Genomic DNA, 23,735 nt, shown 5'->3' on the forward strand with positions numbered 1-23,735 from the left:
AGCGCTTTCCACATGCGCTGCCTCCGACGCATCCTCGGCATCACCTGGCAGGACAAAGTTCCAAACAACACAGTCCTGGAACGTGCTGGAATCCCTAGCATGTATTCACTGCTGAAACAGAGACGCCTGCGTTGGCTTGGCCATGTCGTGAGAATGGATGATGGCCGGATCCCAAAGGATCTCCTCTATGGAGAACTCGTGCAAGGAAAGCGCCCTACAGGTAGACCACAGCTGCGATACAAGGACATCTGCAAGAGGGATCTGAAGGCCTTAGGGATGGACCTCAACAAGTGGGAAACCCTGGCCTCTGAGTGGCCCGCTTGGAGGCAGGCTGTGCAGCATGGCCTTTCCCAGTTTGAAGAGACACTTGGCCAACAGTCTGAGGCTAAGAGGCAAAGGCCCATAGCCAGGGAGACAGACCAAGGACAGACTGCACTTGCTCCCGGTGTGGAAGGGATTGTCACTCCCGGATTGGCCTTTTCAGCCACACTAGACGCTGTGCCAGAACCACCTTTCAGAGCGCGATACCATAGTCTTTCGAGACTGAAGGTTGCCAATACAATAATGATGGGCATTTTACTAGCCAATAGCTGAACCTATAAAAGTCAACTCTTCACTTCTTTCTCTTGGGAAGAGCCATTGAGGTTAAAAGATGGTGGGAAGCGCTGGTGAGTGCTCATAGCAGCATTGGTTTGAGTCCCTTCTCATGCACACACATTGAGAAGACATCCACATCTGGGACTGACTTGTCCTTGATTCAGGAATACGCTTTGTTCTATGCAATTCTGTGGGAGGAATTAACTTTTGGTCTTCGAAAAACAGTTGACAGTGAGATCCAAACTTTCTTTCTGCCCCAGCTCTTCTGGTTTTGGTGTCAGCAGTGGGAGAGGCAGGTTTTTACTTCCCCATAGCAGGTTCTCCAAGGACAATAATTGAATCTAATGTATAATTACATGGTTTTGTGGCCCCAAAACCTGAACCCCATTGGACTTACGTCAAAATCTGCTTAAGCAGGGAAGGTCAACAGCACTGCAGAATCAATTGCTCCTCTTCAAATACATCAGGCTTATAAAAAATCTGTATCTTTTTAACAAAAGCCCACACAAGATACAAAAATAAATTATGGATAATTTTGTTAAGAATTTCCTCGGTTGATGGTGGCAGTTGGGAAAAAGTGCATCCATGAGACATGAATCTATAAATAGTTTGAACAGCATTGTCTCTATCTCTGAGAATCTCACAGCTCAATCCTATGCATGTCTACTCAGAAATAAGTCCCATTGGTGTCAATGAGGCTTACTCCCAAGAAAGTGTGGATAGGATTGGGCTGTCAGTAAGCTATAGCCAAGGATGCTTCCCTTTATGGAGTTGTTTGAACAGAGATGCAAATGAAAAAGACAGACCTGTTTCAAAGACTGATAATGTGTGAATAAAACCTTTCATTTTGGAAACTTGTTTTGTAACCATTGTGGACATGACATTTTTTTACTTGAGCCAAAAAAGGGGGCGGGGGGTTAGGTTGCATATGTTTTTGCAGCAGCCTTTAGTGATGTGAAATATCTAGGTCAGACAAACTGTAAGCCGCATCGGGTTTGAGCTCTGTTATTTATGCAATATTATTAAGATGAAGTTTTCAACATTTTCGACATTTGTAAATTTCTAAATATCCTGTCAAAGAAGCCATCAGACTCCTGGCAGGAAAATGTGCCCTTGTTTTAAATGCAGTTCGTTTATATTCTATCAGAGATTGTTGTGAGGTGATTTCAGTTACCTGAATGTTAGAGGATCCCAGCTGGATATGAATGAGTGCTAGTAGCTAAAAATATTTCTTAGCAATGACGATTTGAAAGTTCTGAGCACAGAGGATTTCCTTTGGGAAACTGACAACTCAAGGTATTTAATGTTTTAAGACTCTGCTAGAGAAGGATAAATTTGAAAACCCCAAGTTCATGTTTTGGCAGCTTAGATTGAGTGTATTAGCTGGAAGCAAAAAGCAAAATCTTCCTAGGGGGGAAAAAACTGAGCAATGAAGGAATCCAGTGCTGCCCTCCAGTGGATCTGAACTTAGGGAAATCAAGAAGCTGTGCTTGGGGATCCCTCGCACCGCAGCCTGGAAAATTCTTGTTTACTTCAGATAGTCCTGCTTCCACAAGTATCATTGCTGTTGCTGCCCCCTCATTAGCACTTATCAGTCAACCTGTGCCACTAGAGTCTGCGGGGCTTCTGTCATGACCTGTATCAAAGTAGCGGTCCAGACTGCAACAAGGCCACCTATTCTGACATGAGGGGAGGGAGGTTTTTCACACAAACGGTGGCCTGCAAGTTAATGGACTTTTCCAAACTAAGGTTACTGTCTTTTTTTTCTTTTTTTTTAACTGTCTCTGCCCTTGTGTTTTTAACAACACTTAAGGTGCAGGAACATAAGTAGATGGGGTTTTTCCTATCACTTAATCTGCCTGCCAGAAAAAAACTTTGCTGGCCTAATTTCTAAGTATCAGGCAGGGCCAGACACCAGTAAAGGTGACAGCCCTTATCTCACCTATTCAGTGTTTTGGATGTTCTGTGCTCCTCCCCCCCCCCCCGTAAGCACTCTTCTTCCCCAGATAGTTAATTATCTCATATACGCTCTTATTGAGCTTTATCCCAAGGGTAAATTTAATCCATTTTTTCAGTGTGGCTCCTTCTTGCATTCCGAAACTACAGAGCAAAATTGTTAATGGGTTTTGGTGTCCAGGGAGAGAAAGAGAGAGAAGCTACTCCTTTGCCTAGTTTTTCAGATTTGTTGTGCAGGATAGGACTATTAATGTTTTTAGGCACACAATTTGGAAATCATTTATAAAGGAAAGTTTTGAAATAACCTAATTAGGAAGGGGATGTTGCCATGCCCCACTGAGTATTTGTGCAGACATGTAAGAAGCAGACAAGCAAGTCCTGTAGGACTGACAACTAAGAGCCTTGTCTAGACATAACAGTTTTGGAGGAGATTGGAGTAAGTGCTTTGTTGGGAATGATGGACTAATATGAATCCAGTTCACTTGCTGAGCTGCTGAAAGCATACTGCAGAACACTACTGCCAGTGTCAAAGAAATTATTAGATTCCAGAGGAGGCAGAGAAGCTTCTTCTTCATCAACAACCAGAAGAACGTCATGTTCTGAAGGAAACATAAATGGCATTTTAGCTGTTATACTTAAAAGTAAAGGATTTATTCAAATATACGTTCTTTCTGCGGGACATTAGTTCAAGAAATAAGAAAAAGCACAACATAGGTGCACATCCTGTGCATCACTGTTTCCATACACGCCAACATCCCCATGTAAAAGACCAGTACAATACATAATTGATTTTCTCCTTATTGTGGTGTTGGTTCCCCCGCCCCACCCTTTAAAAAGAGAATAAGGGCGCAATCCTAACCTGTGCTGGAACAGGAAAGCCAGGAGGCTTGCGCTGCATCCAGCACAGGTTTGTTGGCTGCAGTGGCTCAGCCACGGGCAAGGGGAAGCTCTTCCCCTTGCCTGTGGGTAAGGGCTTCGTTCCCCAATGGGTCTCCTCAGACCTGCGCCACCTCTGCAGGTAGTGTAAGTCCGAGGAGAACGGAGCGGCTGGAAGCCGCTCCATTCACCCCGAGGACGGGGGTTGGGATCTGGCATAACTGCCGGGTCCCAGCCCCACTCCTGGCGCATCCGCCCACAGGCCCGCCCTCCCCCCACCCAGAAACGCCCCCTCCCGCCCCCTCCCCACACCCCCAACGCCTACCTTTGCCGCTTGTGTCAGCTCGCTCGCGCAGACACAAGCGGTGGCTGCTTCTGCCTCCATCCGTATGACTGCACATCTGAATGTTCCAATGCGGCTCCCGCCTAAGGAGGCGCAAACGTGCTTTATGGCATATTTGCGACTCCTTCAGGGCACCTGTACCAGCATAAGTGCCGGTTAGGATTGCACCCTTAATCTGCCATGCAGGGTTATTGTAAAGTTTACAAAGTTTATTTACCTTCAAAGACTTATACCCCACCTTTCCCCTTTTGAAAAAAAATGTGCCCAAGTTTTGGGTTGGTGACAGGTGGCAAGAAGGCATCGGCTGGTGTTGGACCAATCCATTGTCCTGCCATCTGCTCCTGAAAGTGACTGTTTCACCCAGCCTCATCAATAAGCCATCCTTTCTTTTTCAAGATGTTGATGATAATGAGGACTTTTCCAAAATTGTCATTGACTGCTTGTATGTGTGTTAGGATGCTATTTTTTTTTTTAATAACTATGTATTTATATACTGCCTTTCTGGTCATCAGATGCTATTTGAAGGTGATGTGGCTTTAGGTTATGTATGGCAATATGACTAACAGTATAGATTGCGCTTTATATTTTACACTGTGTATTTTTGCTTGAGTAGTGAAGAATTATCTCAGGAGCCTGCTTCCAGTTTCTCAGCATTTCTTGCAACATTTTTCTCTTCAGTCGTCTCCAAATAGCAGTTGGAATTTTTTTTTTTAACATAAATCCAGATTGACATAAATCAAATACAGTCCTTTCTTTTTTCTCTCTTTCTCTCTTCTGTCCACTTGCAGCCCGACCCTGCAGGTCGAGATATATCTATACTTCCCATTTTGGAACACTGTGAAAACACTCACATGACCATTTGGCTTGGCATTGTTTATGCCTACAAAGGCCTACTAATGGTATGTCTAGTAACTTTATTACTTTGATTTCTCTTGCTTAAGTGCTGCTTTAAAAAATAAAATGTTGACATTAGGACTTTATTTTTGTTCAGTGGAAATTAAAATTAAAGGGTGTGATTGTATAAACCAAGATCTTTAGTAAGGATGTTGAGTTCTTCTCTCTTATAAAGACTGAAGACTAAAGACTTCTCTCTTATGAGGTTGCCATTTATCGTTGTGAATTCTTTGTTGTTTCATCTCATTGGTAAACATTGCTTTCTGTTCCTTTGAGAATGGTAACCATTAAGAACAAACATTCTGCTCACTGTCATATACTGCTTGCTATCAAGCTGTTGAGTTCCTACTACTGAAGAAGTGGGTTGTAACCTTTGAAAGTATTAAAATGAGTGACTGTGAGAAGGCAGAGATAATGTTGGGGCACTATTGTACTTACCTGGCCAGACCAATGCTTGAACTCTCAGTACCATCGTACTGCAGGTAGGTGCCCTATGGGAGGTCAAGGGCAATACTTTGCCCCAAGTTCCCCTACAACCTGGTACTGGAGCTATGAAAAAGAATAACTTGAGAAATGCTTTTAAAAATGGTAACCTCATTCAGGTATCCCAGTATATTTAAAACATTTTTCTCACAGTTGTTTTATAAATATTTTATAATTCATCCTTTGTGCAAGTTTTTACCACTACAGATTGAGACTAATTATTTGCGTGGGTTCCATTCCAAGCACTCACCTGGATAAAAAAAACCTGCACTATAGCAAATCAATTTAAGAAACAAAGTTTCTTTGCTCCAGTGATTGAAAAACAGCCTTGCTGACCTTTTAACTCTAAGATAAGAGTCATTAAGAAGACAATCCATCAGCACTTCACTCAGCCCCTCCCTTCACCAATGCAAAATGATCATGAAGTTTCTTTCATGTGCTGGGGGAAGGGAGGGGTCCGAAGGAGAGAGAGGGATTGATGAATTGTTAGCCTGCTGCCCTCTCTCTCTCTCTCATTAAGGAGGCTGTTGTTAAAGGACTGTTCAGTTTTTAAAACTGATTTTAAAGGGATGCATTTTTCCCCTTCTCCAGGGATCAACACATTCTTTCTCATTTGCAGGGGCCATTCTTGTTTAGTCAAATCTGTGTATAAAAAATCCGTGTATAAATAGGCTGGAGCTGTATAAATAAAAAAGTTCCTCTCCACTTTTGCCCCAGCTAGACACTAGAGATGTAGTTGATTGTGACCCTCTTTTGTGTTAGTTGATTGCCACAGCCCCTTGTTTGCTCCCACACCATTCCTAATAACACCTGTAATTTCATCTATAATCTAAACATCTATAATCCTACCCGTCCTCTCAGATCATCAGAGGGGGCCCTTCTAACTGTGCCACCACCAGTAGAGGTAAGGGGGATGGCTGCAAGAAATAGGGCCTTCTCTATGGAGTTCCCTCTCCCTGGAATTGAGAACAGCTCCCTCATTAGAGTCCTTTTGGCATGGTCTCAAGGCTTTTTTATTTAGAGAAGCTTTTAAATACTGACACGGGGAGCTGGCGCTTTTTATGAAACATCTTTGAATTGTCCAAATATGCTTTAATGTTTTACGGTTTAATGGTTTTATCTATTATATTGAAATATTTTTATAAGCTTGCTTGAGGGCCCCTAAGCAGGGTGGAAAGGCGGGATATAAATTTCTTAAATAAATAAATAAATTCTATTAACATACTTAGCATGGTACATAACTATAAAATTCACACTAACAACAACCTCCCCACCACCATTAAGTTAAATTAAAAACTATTGGGCACAGGTAAGCCAAAGGTAAGCATTTTAAAGACTCAGGGCACAATCCTAACCAGGTCTACTCAGAATTAAGTCCTATTTTGTTCAATGGGGCTTACTCTCAGGAAAGTGTGGTTAGGATTGCAGCCTCACTGTTTCCATGGGAGAGCATTGATTATGTATTTAATTCATGGAACTTTATTTTCGCTGGCTTATGTCTTGTGTTTGCATTTGCCAAGGTGCGAAACCTGGTAGAGATATAAACCAATCTCTTGTTCTGTCTAGTAGAACTCTACTTGTTATGTTATCATTATGACTGGCTTGCTTTTTTTTCTGATTTCAGTTATTTGGTTGCTTCTTGGCTTGGGAAACTCGAAATGTGAGCATTCCTGCTCTTAATGACAGTAAATACATTGGCATGAGTGTTTACAACGTGGGCATCATGTGCATTATTGGAGCTGCTGTTTCTTTCCTCACACGGGACCAGCCCAACGTCCAATTCTGTATTGTGGCTCTAGTCATTATATTTTGTAGTACTATCACACTCTGCTTAGTCTTTGTTCCTAAGGTAAGCAAACCGATTCACAACACATAGAATTACTTGCATATAATTCTTATAGGATTATTAATTTATTTCTTCTTGGAATTCACTCAGAACGTCTCCTATATGCACCTCATTGAACTGTATCAAAACTGTGCAAGAACATTGTTGGCTTTTTGCATTGTGGGAATGATTCTTACAAAGTACGATAGGCCTTTCGAGAGAGATGCAGATTTTTTCCAGGGTATGTGCTCTGACCCTTCTATGTTTGAAGTAGACAGGCCCTAGTTCTTCCTGAGGTACTACTCCTGTGTTTCGGCTGAACCATTTAGTTGCAGTCAGAGCTCCGCAACTGATTGGTTCTCCATAGAAACAAGTCCCTTCTATAGAAAACTAGGTGTCTGGGAGTCCAGTACACTGGCCTGATATTCTAGCTTACTATGCAGTAGGTGGGTCTGGTTGGGGAGAAGGAGGGAGGGAGGACATTCAGGGCATAATCCTAACCTAATAAGGGCAATGCAGCTCTGAGGTAAGGGAACAAACATTCCCTTACTTTGAGGAGGACTCTGTAAGTGCCACCCAACTGCAGGATGCAGCACACGTCCCATTGGCACCGCTGTGCCAGTACTGGAAAGCACTGACATAAGGGGTGAGGATTGCGAACTCACTAATGTAACCTGCAGTGATACAGCCCAGACATAGATTTAGCGCATCAGTGTCAACTAAGCAACGGGGGGGCCTTCCTTTTCCTTGAGTCCTACTCAACAGGAAATGGTTTCCTTTATTAGACTATATTTTTTTCAATTAACTTTAACAAGAGGGGCCTGCAACAAAATTTTGCATCTTCCTTATCTTAGTGTCCTCCTCCAAGTGTTAAAAGCTCAAGCATATAGATTTTTTCCTCTACCCTATCCCATTTTATGTTTTTGCCTATCTAAGCTGCCACTTGAATGCTCGGCTGTTCTTGGAGTTACTGAGCATCCTGAGAGCCCAATCTTGTGCTCGATGGCACGGTTCCATGCCGCCGAGCACTGTCACACACGTTTGCTAGCCTCACCACCAGACTCCCACCTGTGCTAGCCCAGCTTCCACGGCTCGGCGGTCTCTCGGACCGCCAAGCCGCAGCACGGTAAGTGGGGATGGGGGTGGGGAGGAGGCATTCCAGGTAGGGGGGAGGCCGGTGGGAGGCAGAGAGAGGGTGGGGGCGAAGCGTGATGCAGGGAGGGGGCAGGCTGGAGGCGTACTGGGGGAGGGAGGGAGGCGGGTCTGCGGAGCTCTGCTCCGCTGTATCCAAGGCGCTCGTGGAGGGCTCCGCACCCTACAAGAGCGCCTTTACCTTACCGCTGAACTTTTGGTCAGCGGTAAGTGAGTAGCCCCCTTGCAGGGCTGCTTACCTTACCCGGGGGAAGGGGACAAAAGTCCCCTTCTCCTGAGGTGCCTCCTGCAGTAGCCTGGGCCGCGCAGGAGTGCCCCGGGCAGCTCAGGATGGGGCTGCCAGTCTGCAACAGATGGTTAGGGGTTTCTTTTCTTTTTCTTTTGACTTCCAAATGTATGTAACATTCTGATTATCTAGGCTGTCCCTGTGTATGTAGAAACCAGTGTCTTATTTTGGGTGGCCACATGCTGCTTGCAGTTTGGTAGGCACTCAATTACTTAGTTTACTATTAGCATATATGAGAGCAGTTTGCAACAAAATGTTGGGCTTTCATGGCCAAAATGTGGTATATAATGATGATGGATAGATACAATTTTGAATTGGAGTTACATTTTTTGTATTATGGGTGAACACATTTCTTGAAGTCTTATTGTTTGAATCCCACCTGCTAAACCAAGTAGTATGTCCAGCTGTGATTTTCTACCAAGTTCACCTGAAAACCTAATCCTTGTTATTACATGAATGAATGAGTTTTCCATTGTCAATTACCAGTGTTTAGTAGATTATCATTTAGTATATCATTTAGTAGACTATCATATTAGGAATGGGAGTCACTAGGGCAGATGTCATTTCTACATTGTTCCAATATCACTGGAAGTCCGCAGCCCCCAGGGAGAGGTTACCAGTGTGACTTCTTCCTGTACTGGTTTGTCTCTAATTTCTTATTGGATGCTGATATGGGAAAAAAGTCACATCACCAGCAACTCACATCTAGTGAGTTGGACTTCAGGTGGTATATAAAAAATCTTTAATGTGGGGGTGCAATCACTGAATAACTTCAGCTCTTATTTTCAGTAAAAATTGACCTTGTCTGCAGGTTTTTCTCACTGCTTTTAAAACTTTCAGTTAATCACACTGAGAACAAATCCAGATGCTGCAACACGGAACAGAGGGCTCCAGTTCACGCAAAATCAGAAGAAAGATGACTCGAAAACATCCACGTCTGTCACGAGCGTCAACCAAGCCAGCACAACTCGGTTAGAAGGACTACAATCAGAAAACCACCAGCTGAGAATGAAAATAACTGAGGTATTGCTAACTGTGTGCTCTGGTTAGACAATTTAATCCTGTGAAGACTGCCTGTCTTCTTAATTAATATAGCCATGAAGCTATTCCAAACTCGGGCCCCAAAAAGGAAACAGGCAGGAGGTCAGCAATTGGACCCCCCAATGGTTTAATTTAACTTATGACCCGCTGCAATGACCAGCTGCAATCAAATTGGATTAGGGCAGTAGTGCCGGTGGTGATTTAACCATTTTCTCAATCTAAATCACCCCCCTGAAGCTGCTTTTAGCCTCACAGTGGAAAACATGTATTTTATGTTTGTTACCACCAAGCTAATAATTGTGTGTGTGTGGGGGGGGGGGGTATTTATTTCACTATATTTGTATATCTCATGTTTCTGTGTGATATTCAAAATGACTTGCAACTTAATTCAGACAACTAAAGACATAAACATTAAAATCAAAACAATCAAAAAACATGTCAACAGAACTCAAATTGCACCACCAATTTATGAAAGGAAGAAGTTAAAAGCCTGCTGGAACCAAAGAAGTCTTAGATGCCCATCTAAGGGTCACACAAAAGTGACTTTTAAAAGCACATCATCTTTTAGTTTTTGTGTTTTTTTAAGCAGCCGCAAAGAACTTCATCTAAATCAGGATTGCATCACAGGAAGAAGGGGGGGGGTCAACCTTTTTCCTATACATTGAGGTTCCAATCAGGATTGGACCCCAATGCTGCAGTTTGCCCCATAACTGAAACTATAAACCTATAATAATAATAATAATAATAATAATAATAATAATAATAATAATAATAATAATAATGACGTTATTTTTACCCCACCTTTCTCCCCGAAGGGACTCAAGGCAGCTTACAACAGGTTAAAACAGATTAAAAACATAATTTAAAAAAAGATAAAAGCATATTAACACATATCATAAAAACAGTAGTCAGGTAAAAAGGTAAAAAGAGCATACAGCAGCAAATCATAAAAGAATCAGGCCTGTAAAAAATATTAAAAGATGTTGAAAAGATGTTAAAAAGGCCGAGAACTCAGAAGGTTTGTCTAAACAGAAGGGTCTTCAGGCCTCGCCAAAAAGTCTCAAGAGAAGGAGCCATTCTTAAGTCAAGGGGAAGGGAGTTCCATATCGTTGGTGCCACTGCTGAGAAGGCTCTATTTCTTGCCGACATCCCACATACCTCCCTAGGTGGCGGCACTTGTAAAAAGGCCTTCTCTGATGACCTAAGAGGGCGAGCAGGATTGTACGGAAGTAGGTGATAAACACAGTTTAGAATATATAGTTTAAAATAATTTGCAGTATCCCCTCTGTTAAGCACATATTTTGATTTCTGGCAAGAAGTAAGATTTCAACCAGGGATTTCCTATCGGTTTTTTAAGCATACTTGGTTCAAAGCACCCCTTAATCAGGCAAGCACAGTATTATTGCCTGCCTTGCTGATCTACTGCCTGGTAGCCTGAACTACTCTTGTTGAAAAACAGTATTGTCATTGTTACTGTTGTTATTATTCATGGAGAGGGCTATACTGTATTGTCTGCCTTTATCAACAGACTAGCCATAGCTGGAGTCATGGCCATTTCATATAACTTTTTAATCATTAGAGTTGCAAAGGAAGCACTTTCAAGACCCACTTAACTGGCTTCATTGGAGCATAGAAGTATTTACATTTAGTAGAATTGTATCTTGGTTTAGCTACAGTGGTGAGGGCACCTCAGAAAGGAAAGGTGGGATAAAGGAAAGATAGCTCCTTAGCTTATCCCTTTGTCAAGGTGAGCCACTGGCTCCAATTTTCTGTGGACCCTCTCAAGTAAGAAGACAGTCTGCAAATATGAGAAGTGCTTGGGTGAGTAGCAGTGGCTCGTATTGCTGCTGCTCACCAGGGCTATCCAATCTCATGATGCGAGAGGAAGAGTGAATGTGTGAGTGGGGAGCAAAAAGGAAGAGGACACTGCTGCTCACTCATCCACCCTTTCCCTTCCTCACCTAAAGTAATCTCCACAGAAGACTCCTCCTCCAAAGCTGCTTTGTGTTCCCTTCCCCTAAGGAGTCCTCGCCATGCTTAAACCCCTCCACGGGATACAGTGGATGCCAGGTTGGTGCCACTGCATTACCACGTGGGGTGTTAAGTAGGCTTGGCAGGAGCACATAGTAAAGGGAAACATCTCAACAGGACAGCCATGTAACAAGGAGCACCAGGACTTAGCACCATTCTACATAGGTTCTAAGGCAGCTAAACACAATACACATATTCATGGGTTACAGGGGATAACTTGGGACTCAGAAAAACAGATGGAAAACCTGGAATGAATTAAGTCTCCTTCCGTAAGATACATACATTTGACAGCTTGGTGCAGGGCCTGGGGGAGATGCAGGGCCTGGGGTCACACAGGTAATGCTGTTGGCACCACAAATAGTTCTGGCCAGACATGGTGGATAGCAGGTGAGCAAATGCTGATGAAGGGAAAGAGCAGCAGAGTTATGTTGCTCCAGTAGGTGGTAGGCCCTGGCAGGTGGGCCTTGGCAGTGTCAGTGGTTGCCATTGGACTTGCATTTTAATTTGAAAACAGTATATTTTCCAGCTGAAAATGTGATTTTCTATGACAAAAAGACTTCTGTGACTTTCCTTTCCTCACTGAAGGAAAATTGGTTAGTTTTGATAGTTAGTTGTTGAGTCTGCTAAATATCTTTCTTCTTGAATAAAAAAATAATTGCTCCAGATTTTAACCCAGATCAGTCAAAATGAGAACTGTGGCCATGTCAAAAGTAACTTTTTGTTGTTAAACTGTTTTGATATGGGAGCCTCTCTTTTGAGCATCTCTTGTGCTATTTCTGTTAATGACTGATTATTGTTGTTCTTGTGAAATAGAAAGCTGAAGTGAGGCACATGTCATGCAAATGAGCATTCTGGCCAATTTAGGTTTTACATTTGCATTACAAACCCAACTGAAGTGGCATAAAAGAGAGTACAGAGAATTTCTGATGAAGTCATTCTCTTTTGAAAAGTTGATTCATAGTGCCCATGTTCAGAATGGAAAGGACCGTCTCTTTGCAAGCTCTGAGGGGGAGAGAAAGCTTGTTTACAAGGAGCACCCAAATAGAACCACCATGTGGTGAAAAGGCTTTTGTTGACTGTAAAGGCTATCACTTCTGGCAAACGGCTTCAGTAATCACAGAAGCCCTCTTTTAGTCCTCTCTGTGCTCTCTCTGTGCTCTCTTTTAGTCCTCTCTTTTAGTCCTCTCTGTGCTCATTCAGACCCAAATCCTAACCAACTTTCCAGCAATGACATAGCTGTGCATAGCAATGACATAGCTGTGCCCATGGGGCATGTGCTGCATCCTGCAGTTGTGTGGCAGTAACAGAGGCCTCCTCAAAACAAGGGAATGTTTGTTCCCTTATCTCGGAGCTGCAATGCCCTTACCTCGGTGCTGGGAAGATGGTTAGGATTGCACCCTCGCTCTTCTTCTCTGCTGCTAGAAGTTGCCCATTACTGGTGGTCAGATAGAGGGTTCAAGCATTGAAAGAGGGCTCTCCCCAGGTGTATGAAACACCTGTTGAAAAGTATCATTGTACCCAACCCCTGCTAATTGGGTAAGAGGCACTTTTTCAAGTGGGTGCTCCTCTTTTTAGCAGGGGGAGAGTAACTGGCCCACCTCACGCCAGCACTGTCTGTTCTAGTGGCTGTCTGCTGGTATTCATTTGCATCTTTTTAGATTGTGAGCCCTTTTGGGACAGGGAGCCATTTAGTTATTTGATTTTTCTCTGTAAACCGCTTTGTGAACTTTAGTTGAAAAGCGGTATATAAATACTGTTGATTGATTGATCATTGTGACAGTCATCTGGAGACTTCTCACGTGGAGGCTTTATGTAGGGTTCTTATGTGAATCATATCAGTTTCCCTAGATACAGCTTCTCAGCATGTTGAACTGTGGGCTCCAGTTATCAAATATTGCTCTTGTTATACCTGTAATTTCAAATAACACATCTTTGTACATCTCTTTTAAGAAAAAAAAATCACTCTTTTTCAGATAAAAGTGATAGATTATCATTGTCATAGGGCCCAGTCCTATCCAATTTTCCAGTGCTGGTACAGCTGTGCCAATGGGGCGACCGCTGCATCCTGTGGTAGGGAGGCATTCACAGAGGCCTCCTTAAAGTATGGGAACATTTGTTCCATCACCATGGGACTGCATTGCGGCTGCGCCAGTGCTGGAAAATTAGATAGGTTTGGGCCCATAGTCATTTGTTATTTACACAATGCCCACCATTATTCTAGGTACCTGTAGAAAGAAAGACATAGCCTGACTTGACTCGCATACTTAAACCTAGTAAGAGGTGACATAAAAGGAAATGGAATTAGATAGGAACAACATTTACAGAGATCATACAGAGTTGCTGCTTTGGTTCCACAAGCTGTGAAACTCTTTAGTATTGATAGGAAGTTGCCCACCCCTACACACAGAGCAAGTAGAGGTGCTCTTTATGTGCCAAAATTAGTTTTTGTTTGTTTTTTGTTGATAGCATGCTCAGAGATGTGGTGTTCAAAGTGATTGCCAAAGGAAACCCTTCCTTTTCATGTTTGCCTATATATGTAAAGGGGAGGGAGCACCCCATGTGTTTAAGGGGAAAAAACAAAAAAAGAACTTGGGTTCTCAAAGAGATTACAAGAAAAGGACAATTAAGGCTGGGTATCAAAATGCTTTAATATTCTTATAATATGTTTTTTGGGTTTTTTAACAGCTGGATAAAGCTTTGGAAGAAGTCACTATGCAGCTTCAGGACACACCTGAGAAGACAACATATATTAAGCAGAACCACTATCAGGAGCTCAATGATATTCTCAGTATACGCAACTTTACAGAACACAAAGGTACAAAGTTATAAAGCCCAGTCGAGATTTGATTTTCTGAAAGGACCTGAAAATCCCAGCACTGTGCCTATCTTGTGTGAAAGGTTAGGAGAGGAGCCACAGCTGTGGTGTTCACAGGGGCAGTGCTTCATTCCCCTGAAGGGCTGTGTAATTTGTGGAAGGTTGTGCACACAGGTGACAACAATTTATTAAGACAGTGTATCGCACATTTTTAATTTGGTCTCTTTACCCTGAAGCTATTGTCCCGCTAGCACCAATAATTTATGCCACATGTCCATGTCCAGAGATTATCTTGCACAGTTGCATGCAGCCTCTAATGTTGGCATTGGAAGAAAGAAGGAATAATCCCTCTCAAGCCAACCCAAAAACCACACAGATTGAACAGTAATTAAAACAAAGCAAGCCGTTCTTCTTGAGCCCCCTTCTTCCCCAAAACAGTTTCAGATGATGGAACAATAAGGATGCTGTGATTCCAATATGGATCACGCATTCAGATCTTGGCTAGTGGGAGATGAAAACACTACGCGCAGGGCCAGCTAGGCAGGCGGAGATCAGGGGTCTCAATGCGTGGATGAGACGGTGGTGTAGGGAGGAGGGGTTTAGATTCATTAGGCACTGGGGAACGTTTTGGGACAAGCGGGGCCTGTACAAGAGGGACGGGCTCCATTTGAACCAGAATGGAACCAGACTGCTGGCGCATAACATTAAAAAGGTGGCAGAGCAGCTTTTAAACTGATCCCTGGGGGAAGGCCGACAGGAGCCGAGGGGCATCCGGTTCGGGACTCCTCATCCCTATGGGATGAGGATGGGGAGGTTAGAGAACAACAAGACAAAGGCAGGGTAGGAGAAGAAATTGGGAAAGGTAGGGAGATGGGATGTGATAGACGGTTTGGCACAATGAGAGGATGCGGGGACAAAGGAGCGAATAAGCAGCCCATCCTGGGGCATTCCGTGTATAAATGCTTTTATGCGAATGCCCGAAGTCTACGAGCAAAGGTGGGAGAACTGGAATGTCTGGTGACAAGGGAAAATATTGACATAGTGGGCATAACGGAAACCTGGTGGAATGCGGAGAATCAGTGGGATACCGCAATCCCGGGCTATAAACTCTACAGGAGGGACAGGCAGGGGCGTGTTGGAGGTGGGGTGGCCCTTTATGTTAAGGAAGGGATAGAATCCAGCAAAGTAGAGATTGAAGGTGGGTCCGACTCCACCGTAGAATCTCTGTGGGTTAAATTACCAGGCTTGTGCAGCGATGTAATACTGGGCGCGTGCTATCGTCCTCCAGACCAGAAATCTGATGGGGACCTTGAAATGAGGAAACAGATCAGGGAGGTGACAAGGAAGGACAGGGTTGTAATCATGGGGGACTTCAATTATCCTCATATTGACTGGGTCAATTTGAGTTCTGGTCACGATAAGGAAACCGGATTTCTTGACGTGCTAAATGACTGTGGCTTAGAGCAGCTAGTCACGGAGCCCACCAGAGGACAGGTGACTCTGGATTTAATTTTGTGTGGTACGCAGGACCTGGTTAGAGATGTAAATGTTACTGAGCCATTGGGGAACAGTGATCATGCTGCGATCCGTTTTGACGTGCACGTTGGGGGAAGAATACCAGGCAAATCTCTAACAAAAACCCTTGACTTCCGACGGGCGGACTTCCCTCACATGAGGAGGCTGGTTAGAAGGAGGTTGAAAGGGAGGGTAAAAAGAGTCCAGTCTCTCCAGAGTGCATGGAGGCTGCTTAAAACAACAGTAATAGAGGCCCAGCAGAGGTGTATACCGCAAAGAAAGAAGGGTTCCACTAAATCCAGGAGAGTGCCCGCATGGCTAACCAGCCAAGTTAGAGAGGCTGTGAAGGGCAAGGAAGCTTCCTTCCGTAAATGGAAGTCTTGCCCTAATGAAGAGAATAAAAAGGAACATAAACTGTGGCAAAAGAAATGTAAGAAGGTGATAGGGGAGGCCAAGCGAGACTATGAGGAACGCATGGCCGGCAACATTAAGGGGAATAATAAAAGCTTCTTCAAATATGTTAGAAGCAGGAAACCCGCCAGAGAAGCGGTTGGCCCTCTGGATGGTGAGGGAGGGAAAGGGGAGATAAAAGGAGACTTAGAGATGGCAGAGAAATTAAATGAGTTCTTTGCATCTGTCTTCACGGCAGAAGACCTCGGGCAGATACCGCTGCCCGAACGGCCCCTCCTGACCGAGGAGTTAAGTCAGATAGAGGTTAAAAGAGAAGATGTTTCAGACCTCATTGATAAATTAAAGATCAATAAGTCACCGGGCCCTGATGGCATACACCCAAGGGTTATTAAGGAATTGAAGAATGAAGTTGCAGATCTCTTGACTAAGGTATGCAACTTGTCCCTCAAAACGGCCACGGTGCCAGAAGATTGGAGGATAGCAAATGTCACACCTATTTTTAAAAAGGGAAAGAGGGGGGACCCGGGAAACTATAGGCCGGTCAGCCTAACATCTATACCGGGTAAGATGGTGGAATGCCTCATCAAAGATAGGATCTCAAAACACATAGACGAACAGGCCTTGCTGAGGGAGAGTCAGCATGGCTTCTGTAAGGGTAAGTCTTGCCTCACGAACCTTATAGAATTCTTTGAAAAGGTCAACAGGCATGTGGATGCGGGAGAACCCGTGGACATTATATATCTGGACTTTCAGAAGGCGTTTGACACGGTCCCTCACCAAAGGCTACTGAAAAAACTCCACAGTCAGGGAATTAGAGGACAGGTCCTCTCGTGGATTGAGAACTGGTTGGAGGCCAGGAAGCAGAGAGTGGGTGTCAATGGGCAATTTTCACAATGGAGAGAGGTGAAAAGCGGTGTGCCCCAAGGATCTGTCCTGGGACCGGTGCTTTTCAACCTCTTCATAAATGACCTGGAGACAGGGTTGAGCAGTGAAGTGGCTAAGTTTGCAGACGACACCAAACTTTTCCGAGTGGTAAAGACCAGAAGTGATTGTGAGGAGCTCCAGAAGGATCTCTCCAGACTGGCAGAATGGGCAGCAAAATGGCAGATGCGCTTCAATGTCAGTAAGTGTAAAGTCATGCACATTGGGGCAAAAAATCAAAACTTTAGATATAGGCTGATGGGTTCTGAGCTGTCTGTGACAGATCAGGAGAGAGATCTTGGGGTGGTGGTGGACAGGTCGATGAAAGTGTCGACCCAATGTGCGGCGGCAGTGAAGAAGGCCAATTCTATGCTTGGGATCATTAGGAAGGGTATTGAGAACAAAACGGTTAGTATTATAATGCCGTTGTACAAATCGATGGTAAGGCCACACCTGGAGTATTGTGTCCAGTTCTGGTCGCCGCATCTCAAAAAAGACATAGTGGAAATGGAAAAGGTGCAAAAGAGAGCGACTAAGATGATTACGGGGCTGGGGCACCTTCCTTATGAGGAAAGGCTACGGCGTTTGGGCCTCTTCAGCCTAGAAAAGAGACGCTTGAGGGGGGACATGATTGAGACATACAAAATTATGCAGGGGATGGACAGAGTGGATAGGGAGATGCTCTTTACACTCTCACATAATACCAGAACCAGGGGACATACACTAAAATTGAGTGTTGGGCGGGTTAGGACAGACAAAAGAAAATATTTCTTTACTCAGCGCGTGGTCGGTCTGTGGAATTCCTTGCCACAGGATGTGGTGCTGGCGTCTAGCCTAGACGCCTTTAAAAGGGGATTGGATGAGTTTCTGGAGGAAAAATCCATTATGGGGTACAAGCCATGATGTGTATGCACAACCTCCTGATTTTAGGAATGGGTTAAGTCAGAATGCCAGATGTAGGGGAGAGCACCAGGATGAGGTCTCTTGTTATCTGGTGTGCTCCCTGGGGCATTTGGTGGGCCGCTGTGAGATACAGGAAGCTGGACTAGATGGGCCTATGGCCTGATCCAGTGGGGCTGTTCTTATGTTCTTATGTTCTTACTTACATCACTGTTCTGTACCTCCTTAGAGATGTGTTTGCCCCTCCTTGAACTGAGGAGGTTCTTCATTTTCTTTCCTTGAAGACATTTTCTTGGAGGGGCTGTCAACCAGGGCAGATTTACTCCCAATTTAACATATGTCCCTATGTTCTTATTCATAGTCCAGTGTTATAGTAGGATGCTTAATTCTCCTTCCCTGTTTTCTCTGACTCCCTTTCTCACACAGAGAGCAGGGTGAGAGCCACATCCCCATGGTGTGATCCATTGCCTCATGTATGCTGATTTCATAAGGAGACCGCTGTGACAGCAGTACATGCAGACATGTCCCAGCAGTGTCATATTCACACCATTAAAAAGCAGTCCCCCATGCCCCTTTGTACTGTGATGGCAGTGGAAGGCTCACCAGCCTGGTATCGTCCTATGCAACTCATCACCACAACTGCAGGAGTGGAAGATATACATGATATTGATGAGACATGGGAGCGACAAAGCACTTAGCCCCATGCACATTCCACAGCGCTCTATTGCTGTGCATCTTACACTCTTTGTAGTTGGTCTTACTGGGGACCCTTTTTGTACAAATGAATGGGGCTAGGCAATAGAGGTACCCAAATTTCTTTTACCTGCCTAATTTTTTCCCCTTCATGCCAGAGTAAATGATAAAGAATGTTCCAACAGTGCATGGTTTACTAAGGCAAAAAAAAAAAAAAGTTTAAGTGATAGGAGAGACTTGCTTTGAATATGTGTCAAAATAGACAGTGCCGCTGTAAAAAAAGGTTGAGGTCCTTGACGCTGTCCCAGATAAAGGATTTTTGTAGTACTCTAATGTTTCATGTAGCAGGCAGAATGAACAGAATCAAGATTTTTCCTTATTTTAGAATTTAGTGGGTTAGTCAGCAGTTAGTCAATACTTGTGGTGTGAGGGGGGAGAAGAATTATCACTATAGCGGTTTTCATACAAGTGTCCTCAAAAGTTGACTGGAAAAACACAATCCTGGGGAGACTGAAAACTCCATTGGCTGGCAGGATTATGATGTCATTCAGTTCTTCCAGATTGCAAGCAGTAGTGAAGTGTCCAGCTTTTGTCTGGATCTGCCTAGCCAGTTTTTCCCTTTTTGATTGCTCTGCTGTCACCTGCCAGGCCCCCAAAGTTTTGTCAGGCCTTTAAGGAAATTAAACTGAAGTCTTTTAGGTTAGGTGGGGGGCTGATGGAGGCTCTATTACTTCAACTACTGTGATTGTGCTGGAATCTCCCTGCTTGTGTCCTTCTTGCCATTTTTGATCAATCTGTTGTTGCTACAAATTGCCAAATACACTTGTTGAGCAGCAGGCCTTTTGCAGATGAAAAGGTTGCAAACCTTATATGGGTGAGAAGCAGTCATTCTCTCTCCCCCCCACCCCCATATCGTAGGAACTCTGAGGGGTGGGTGGACTAGAAGAAAGCAGAACACCATTGCAGGCAGGGATGATTAGGTGATCTGAATGAAAAGAGCGGCCATAAAAGGTGTGTAAACAGATGTTCTGATAGTTTCCTATGTTGAAGAAAGAAGCCCCCTAAGTGGGGTCAGTCCTGTTACCAAAAGGGGCTGTTTTGTTTAGGGGAATTAGTACACTACCCTTTTTGGAACTTCAGGATCGCAGGCTAGATAACAAGATGGCATAATGCAGAGAAATTCCGTTTTTTGCTTAAGGAGGAGACTGAGAGAAAGATAACTTTTTAATACAAGATTAGATTTTTATTACAAAAGCACAGAGGAAAACATAATGCACATTTCTTGGTTCTAGTGCTTGAAAAGTGTACTTAGCTTATGGTGGTTGCATGTGACATATATTTGGTGCATCCGAGGAAATTAGGAAAAGGGAAATTTGTAGGGAAGGATTTTTAGGGGTCCCTGGTCTGCTAAACCCCGTTGCTAACGAAAGATGGGGAGAGAAGGGGAGAAATAGGTGGGAAAGAAAGAAGGGGAAGAGTTCCAGATGCATATAGTTACCTGTCCTGAAAAGCAGTTGGATGGGGGATGGAGAGTCCTATGGAGGACCCTCACAACACAGATGTGTTGTGTCCTTGGAGGGGAGAGCCCAGAGAGAGAGAGAGAGCACATGGCAGCCTTCTCTTAAAAGGGTTTTTGCTGACCCGGAGCTGGGCTGGGCGCTGAGCTGGGGGAAAACTACCACCCACCAGGGTGTTTGGGGTCAGGATGTCCCTTATCAGTGAAATTCAATGTGTCTAATGGTTGGCTTCCTAGCTAGGGGAACTTACACAATAAGCAGTGATTAAATTAAACAATACAACAATAGGAGACACTTAAGCAACGATTTACTCATTAGACTTTGTTGCCGGGAGTCTTCCTCCCATGCTGTGTGCATGGAGAGGTGGAGGTTGTGTAAACTTGTGACTTTATCTGAGTTTGGCCTGTGTGAGAAGTTTAAATGTGTTTGCATAAACAGTGATTGGATTAGGTGACACTTTTGCATAAAGTTCTTAAAACAAAAGGAGACACTTAAACAATGATTTACGCTTCCAGACTTGTTCCTGGAGAGATGGATGTTGTAACCATGGGCTTGACCAGGTTTTTTTGGAAGTTTGGCCTGTGAGAGGTTTTTGGCCTGCATGATATTTTAGTCCATAAGAACATAACTGGATATAAAATCGCAACTAAAAAGGCAAAAGGGAATTTTCACGTAACAGGCCTGGTTAGTACTTGGATGGGAGACTGCCTGGGAATACCGGGTGCTGTAGGCTTATACCATAGTCTTTCGAGACTGAAGGTTGCCAACCAACCTGAGCAGGAAAAGTGAGCAAGAATGTCTGTGAACTGGGGTGAAAAGGAGAGGGAGGTGGTGGGTGAACTGAAGCTCCTTTCACTGTCCAGGGCAGTCCTCATTTTAGGGCACTCCAGTTAGGATCATGGAAATAACAAAAAATCAGACAGACTTGAGATAGTACTTAAATGTAGGCGCTGACTCCCTTCTTAAAGGAAAGTGCCACCTGTCCTGGAACCCCTGTGCCTCTCTGGAGGGACAGACGCAAAAAGTGAGATTCAAGAGGAATGAGCCTCTGAGTTTGGGTGAGTTATTATTTCTGCACTGGATTGATCATTGGGCTTGGTTGGTTTCAGCTATTTAAAAATTTTAATGAACTGGTGCCCCCTGGGGGGGGCGAAGAGATGAAAGCATCTTAAAGGTACAAGACTTGCTAAAGGGCTCCGATATGGTAGCTGCCCTGTAGAAGCGCCTCTGCCTCCACCTGTGCTCTGCTTGTATATTGCAGAAATACCGTAAGGGCCCCAGCTTCACTCTCTCATCCAGTTAATTTCTCTCTAGCTGGCTGATAAAAGGCCTTGTGTATAGTTTAGGGGATTTAAAGGTGTGCAGAGCTCAAGTTGGCTGCCAGAGGTATTATTTACAGCCCTTTGTGAAGACTAAGAGTCATGTAAGCAGATTGTATTTGATCTTAGGCATTTCGAACAAAACCAGATTTTCAGAGCCTTTCTAAATGTAGATAAGCTTGGGTCATGCTTTGTTTATTTCTGGAACAAGAAAAGCAAAGCTTGGACTTTGTGTGTGTCTGCAAGCATGCATGTGCGTGGTGTTCCAGTGAGGATGGGTCTCCTTAGGCAGATAGAGCTTTATACTTCCCCACTAGGGTTTGGACCAAATCCTATCCAATTATCCAGTGCCAGTACAGCTTTGCCAATGGGGTGTGCATTGCATCTGGTCATGGGGAGGCAGTCACAGAGGCCTCCTCAAGGTATGGGAACATTTGTTCCCTTAACTCAGGACTGCATTGCGGCTGCACCAGTGCTGGAAATTTGGATAGGACTGGACCCTGTGGTATTGCAGACCATGAAAGATGGACCTAGGAGGTGGAAGGAGGATGACAGCAAAATGAAGTTACATGGACGAGCCCTTTCTCCATCCAGCAACTGAGACTTACAGGCCCATCCTGTGTTTACGTTTGAGTGGGCTTCCTCCCACTCACAGGAAAGTGTGCAGAGAATTTCAGCATCTACCATCTTCACTACTTTCAGGAGGCATGCAGCTTAGAGAGAATGCTGGTTGAGAAGTGGTTTCTCCCCTGCATTCTTCCTTCACAAGGGAGGCTCGTCCAGCCTGCTCACTAAGCCTCTTTAAAAAAATAGTAAGTGTGTTCTGGCTTTTCACCTGATTCGGTGCCTGAGGGTATTTTGTGGGTACTGCAGAATGGCTGGTTGCTAATCTGTGATTGTGAGATTTTTATTTTGTGAATTGTTTTAATATTTTGTTTCTTAACTATGACAAAAGGCATTGTTGGTAGGATATAAATTTTAGAATAAATGAATGAATACATGTTTCAGAAACACTGCTAGGATTATAGCACAGGTCCTGCAAACAAAAGGCATTGTCACTTTAATGAAATATGTAACATTTAGAAAATATTCTTCTTTCATCCAGATGGCGAAAAAGCTGTATTGAAAAACCACCTTGACCAAAATCCACAAGCACAATGGAATACTACAGAGCCCTCCAGAACAAGCAAAGATTTTATAGAAGATATCAACTCCCCAGAACAGTAAGTAACCCAGTTCTTACTTGTCACATGGCAACAAGAACTGAGGATGCTTTCAATTGGGCCTTACAGTCTTGAAGAGCCTTTTAGCATTTTCAGTGATCCACCTTTCACTGACATACAGCATTACTTTCCAACAAAGTCTTTGAAATACAAGCTAGCAGTTGTCTTTGTGAGCAAACTGTTTACCATTTGAACACACATGTCAGCTGAGAGTTTATAAAAACCTTTTCTGATTTGGGGGCTTTAAACTCTAGACACCTGAAGGACAGGTTTGCAATTGTGGTGGTATTTGTGTACTACACAATTTTACATATAAAGGCCTGCCTAACGTTGATGCACTGGTCCCTTGGATAGCCAGTAGTATTATTGTGGTTTTGCAAATCAGCAAAATGAGATGGAAGCAGCCTGAAGGCCCAAAGCTGCATGCCATTCCTTAGCGATAGAAGAATCCTAGTATGAGAGTGTTTTTGTTGTTCATTTCACCAGGTGGCTATGCCCTTTTGCCCTGCATTTATTTGTGGTTGTAAGGTTACTCACAGTGAATGCATACAAAGGTGAAGTACACAATGAGCAGCCATCTTTCAATGTCCAGCTGTTAGAGAGGGCATATGTATAGCATTGACTTACAATGGTGGTTTAATGGTCATTCTCTCTGCTGAGCTGCGGGACAAACCCCCGTGGATACAGCAGACCCACTGCACTGGCATAGCTTAGGGGGTGCAGAGGGTAGCAGTCACACTGGGCAACAAGCTTTAGGGGAGGCAACAAGTTGAGCTTGACATTGGTGACCAAAATTGTAAGAATCTTGGTATGTATGATTAATACCATCATGTTATATATCACTGGAAAGGTAATTTAATGCAGAATGCAATGAAACAAACCCCATTACAATATCTGTATTCTATCAAATGTTATGGCTAATTACTTAGAAAATGAA

The 23,735-nt window shown here is 43.8% G+C and overlaps 1 protein-coding gene across 1 annotated transcript in view; it reads left to right on the forward strand.

Moving 5' to 3' along the window:
• GABBR2 (gamma-aminobutyric acid type B receptor subunit 2) overlaps positions 1–23,735 on the forward strand; it is a 401,480-nt gene that overhangs the window by 376,212 nt on the left and 1,533 nt on the right. The window contains exons 15-19 of the mRNA XM_066625127.1: positions 4,561–4,671; positions 6,774–6,998; positions 9,253–9,435; positions 14,170–14,299; positions 22,681–22,798. Coding sequence (XP_066481224.1) covers positions 4,561–4,671; positions 6,774–6,998; positions 9,253–9,435; positions 14,170–14,299; positions 22,681–22,798 — 767 coding nt within the window. The remainder of the gene's footprint in view (positions 1–4,560; positions 4,672–6,773; positions 6,999–9,252; positions 9,436–14,169; positions 14,300–22,680; positions 22,799–23,735) is intronic.

Source organism: Tiliqua scincoides, chromosome 4, assembly GCF_035046505.1.
Source record: "Tiliqua scincoides isolate rTilSci1 chromosome 4, rTilSci1.hap2, whole genome shotgun sequence".
NCBI classification, from domain to species: Eukaryota; Metazoa; Chordata; class Lepidosauria; order Squamata; family Scincidae; genus Tiliqua; species Tiliqua scincoides.